The following is a 4671-nucleotide window of genomic DNA, read 5'->3' on the forward strand; positions in this document are numbered from 1 at the left end:
ATTATGCTGATATTCGAAACTGGTGTCAAAATTAGGAACTAAAACTTGAAGCGTTTGGACATAATTTTATGTCCATGTTCCTTGTTAGTCACTTTTATTTATTTTTTATATATAATCTTAGATGTACTCAGTCAAAACCAGTTACAATCCTTTGGCCTTGGTACAACAAGTGGACAACAATTTCATCAACCTTGAAAACACACGTTGCATCCATTGATTTATACAAAGTCTTGGGCGTGGAATATTCTTCATATTTTTGGTATTAGAAAACATAAATAAAACTATCTTTTACAATGCTTCTTTCTACCCGAGTGATTATGGGGCCCCCTATTTTTTCTGGTCCCACATCATTACTTAATTAGGTTAATTCAAAGTTAGAACCTCATTGACCAATTCATTGCCAACTACCAGTACACAAACGAACACCTGGGGCTCCTATATTGAGCCGTAATAATTTATTAACCCTACCACCAAGTTGGGAATTGTTAGTCCCACCTTGTGGGATGTTGATAGAAGTAGGGCCTACCCACTGATATTGAACTCTTAGAGAATCGTGTCCAAAGATTCTCTCTAATTTTTAATAACCAACCACCCATCTGTAAACTTGAACATTTTAGTTTCCATCCATGATAAAAGTTCCAACTGACTCCTCCATTACTGGATAGATACTTCAAGGTGTATAAGTCCATCTCTTGAAAAGCTTACCTGGACCGAGGTTGCAGATTCTGCAGCCACATCTTCACGCATCAAAAGAATTGGCTCATTGCAGGCAACATATCATTATACGGCTGCCCATTGATTAATGTCAGCTTTATTATATTCATACCATCGTTAGAATTACAGATAAATTTCTCCATCCCTGGTTTGGGGTCAATGGCAAGTTGTAAAAAGCAGGGATTCAAAGGGAAATATTACACTGGAAAGTCCAGCCATCTCCAATATGCGAATATTTTCAATTTTGTTTACATTTCGGGGTTGTATTGCATTTTTATTAAATCTGCTAATTATAGCCTAGAGGACTTTAAGAATTCCTCCAGTTGTCAACGAGATTTGAACCTGGGAAGAGTGAGAAAATGCATGAAACGTAGTAATTATATGAACCGTTTTGAACGTTACAGTGTCCCCTTAATTATTTTGAATAGTGTATCTTGTTGAACAACATTTTTCACACGAACAAGGATTATTTATGTCATATAACGGATCATGAGAGAACTGTCTTCTTTGGCTTGATTCCACCTTCCCTTCTAGTACCGCCTCTGCCTAAAGTTGCTGAGACTTCTTTAATGAAGGTCATCGAACAAGGTCACAGCAGCTAACGACAGAGGAAGCTTATCCCTCTCCAAAATCAAGAAATTCTGTCGCTTGTCGGTAAGCACTACAGCACCATCTGGTGGATGGATTATGTAACTCATCGATTGAGAACCACTCCTTAACCCTTACTGTAATACGAATATAAAATTTTACAGTCACATTGTTATGTACTCCCATAAGTTATTTTTTTATCTCTTCAGAAACAGTCACCATAGAGAACGTAAAAATTTTTAGTTGGCTTCTCCTGATGATGTTTTTTATTTAATGAATTTAACTATGATGTATTCGTGTCAGACTTACTATACAGATGGCCCCTTATATATACATTTTCGTAACTTGCGCCTGGAAAGTTTTAATATTACCACCCCCTAAAAATCGGCAGAGTACCAGGTTGGTGTCAAGGACAGAATTTTTGGTTTTCATTTTTATAAAATGGGTGTTCTGTGTCTCAACAGTTGTCTGAATTATTTATAAAATCCTGGTTGCATAACCGAACACCCCACTAATTCGATTTCTTTATGAGTCACCTTGAAAGAGAATCAAGAACTACATCCTGTTGTGCCTCCAACTAATTAGCCTTACAAGACGATACATGCTGCTGCCCACCGTAATTAAACTGGTGGGTGTGACCCACCCTAATAACACCAATTCCTTGTTTTCATTTACATAGGAGAAACAGGAACTGATGCGTATGTGACATCAAGAAAAATATATTAAATCATATGTGGGGGTGCTAAGAAACATGGTGCGAAGAATATCTTCCCTTACAAAAAATAATTCTACACAATCACCAGATAATCCACAAAACAACAGGATGTATTTCGATTTAAGGACTGTTTCCAAGCTCCTAAGACAATAAACCTCCCACTTCTTGTCCCACTGAAATGCCCAACCATGAAACCAAAATAATCTTTAATGGAGTCCCTCAGGGATCACTTCTGTTTCTTATTTTCCTTAACGAAACTGCTGATGGAGTGCAGGGGAAGTTTTCAAAAGTTTTCTGATGATTTAAAGGTAAGAATGGTGGTTAATGACCACAGCCAGACTATTTTTCTCCAAAACGACTTATTTGAAATCCAAGACGCTGTACCATGGAAAGCTTCTGCCTCTGAATGTACCGATAAAGTCTTCTCTGCCTTCCTTGGTACATTTATTCAAAGATCCCGAAGAAAATATGTTTATTACAACGTTTGTAGAATGTTAATACTGCTGAGAGTCTTGTCAGATTACTGGGAAGTTATGATGGAAAGAGTATTGTCAGCCAGCCAATCATCTACCTCCACATACTCGCTGTTCCAGACTTCCTTGTGCATGTGTCCATTATGTATTCCAATGAAGACGAGCACGGCTGTAGCATCCTAAGGTCACACCTTTCACTGAAGGATATAAAAACACCACGCCTTTTCCCCAACACCCCACCTTCAAGGAACAGCACCAAGACATCGTCAAAATGAAGGTAAGAACATTCCTTATGTCTTTTAAAATCTCTAATAGACGATAAACATATAACCGGACCCTGAGGGGGCTATTTTCTTGAAAATTCACCTTAAATACCTACAGGAAAAGTAGGTATTTAAGGCATTATAGCTCTAATACCACTCAATAATATTCATTAAAATATAAATCTATTTCCTTCCAGTTGCTGATTCTGTGCGCCCTCGTGGTAGTAAGCCAGGCCCAGTTTTTCTTTCCAGGATACTTTGGCCACCCCTCCACTGGCATCCAGTTCCGCAGTCAAGATGTAAGTCTTCAACGTTTCGATATTTGTAAAGAATTCTCATCAGAGAAGCTTAATATCCTAACTGAGATGATATTCTTATAAAGATACTAACTGAATACTGAACTTTGTTAGCAGAAATCAGCATATTTTTAATGCGCATGCGCTTCGGCTGTGACGTTTGTTACGAAGAAATGGACAACCAACTGACGTAACAATCATCACCTGCCAAAAGATGCTCACCATATCTTTTGCTGTCGATTTCCTGTCCATTGTTAACTGTCTGTTAATTGTTAACTGTGACGTTTGTTACCAAGAAATGGACAAGCGAGTGACGTAATAATCATCACCTGCCAAAAGATGCTCACCATATCTTTTGCTGTCGATTTCCTGTTCATTGTTAACTGTCTGTTTATATTTTGAACTTTTTATCTTCTGCTGCTTGTTTACAGTTTAATTTTTACTATTTCCAGCCTATAGGAAACTACGCTTTTGGTTACAACGAGGGCCATGGCCCTGGTGCTTCTTTCCGCAGAGAACATGGCGACGCTTCTGGAAAGAAAGCCGGATCTTATGGTCTGAAGGATACCGATGGACGCATGCGTATTGTTAACTACGTTGCAGACGAAGGTGGCTTCCGAGCTGACATCAAGACCAACGAGGAAGGTGTTGCGGAGAAAGATCCTGCTAATGTGGTCATCAAGAAGGGGACCGTGGCTGAAGTGGGGGCCCATTATGCTGGTTATCCCTTTGCTCCATTCTACACATTTTGAAATTTTAGTAAACAGGAAATGCTGTAAGAAAAGTCAAGAAATGGGGCTTGAGAGCCCGAACCTGTAGAATTGATAAAATGGAAATAAAATGACAAACATGCTAAGGGTGTCGTTGTTTTAAAAACCCATCACTTAAACAGACGAGAAGTTTGGAAAGATGACGTCATCGATTACGTCATCTTTCCAAACATTTAAATAAACATTAAAAATTATTTAAAAATGCCAGAGAGTAGAAATTTAGCTAAAATCATAAACACATCGTGAACATAATTTAACTCTTTTATCATACCCAAAGGGCATCCTACTACAACAGCGCCACCACAAGTTGTAGGACACCTGGTGGCACATTCTGGAACTAATTTTTCCTTTCGAATTAAGGTCTGCTCAACGGTGAACGTTGGCTCTCCAGAATAAACTAGTGGACCCGCAATAGAGATCTGTTAGGTGGACACTACGTATCAGCGTGTAATGTAACCCGCCAGGTGGCGCTTCTATTTTTAAGAGAAGAAAGCTGCGTAAATTTATAATCGACTAATAATAAATGAAGATTCATAATCAGTCGATTATAATCGATTTGTCTTCACTATGTGAAAGAAATGGTGACTTTTCTTTTGTGTTTTACCTGAAGAAAGCTCTGTTAACTGGGTCGAAACGTCAGTGTCTGTTTATCACACTTAGGTGAACAAGAAAAACGACAATTTACACCGGGATTTAATTCTGATCCTTGGATCAAGGTCACGTGACATTAGAGACTTTTAATCTGTTTACTAGATGTCCTTATGAGACAGCTAGAGACAGTTTCGAAGAAGAAACGATGCCAAGGCCTCGCCCACCCCACCCAGTTAAACTCTCTGCCACAACCGATCAGTT

General features: G+C 38.6%; 1 protein-coding gene across 1 annotated transcript; it reads left to right on the forward strand.

Moving 5' to 3' along the window:
- Positions 1 to 2637: 2637 nt before the first annotated feature.
- Positions 2638 to 3905, forward strand: LOC150081355 (cuticle protein 16-like). The gene is made up of 3 exons (XM_090379712.1): positions 2638 to 2767; positions 2951 to 3052; positions 3502 to 3905. The coding sequence occupies exons 1-3, from the start codon at positions 2762 to 2764 to the stop codon at positions 3799 to 3801; spliced, it is 408 nt and encodes a 135-aa protein (XP_090235838.1). The 5' UTR covers positions 2638 to 2761; the 3' UTR covers positions 3802 to 3905.
- The last annotated feature ends 766 nt before the right edge of the window (positions 3906 to 4671 follow it).

This window comes from Mastigoproctus giganteus, chromosome 8 (assembly GCF_048544385.1).
Source record: "Mastigoproctus giganteus isolate SK-2022 chromosome 8, ASM4854438v1, whole genome shotgun sequence".
Taxonomy (NCBI): Eukaryota; Metazoa; Arthropoda; class Arachnida; order Uropygi; family Thelyphonidae; genus Mastigoproctus; species Mastigoproctus giganteus.

Excerpts from the sequence above, each read along its gene's own strand:
- LOC150081355 (XM_090379712.1), top strand. Across the intron at positions 3,053-3,501 it reads TCCAGTTCCGCAGTCAAGAT|CCTATAGGAAACTACGCTTT; the intron begins GTAAGTCTTCAA and ends TACTATTTCCAG.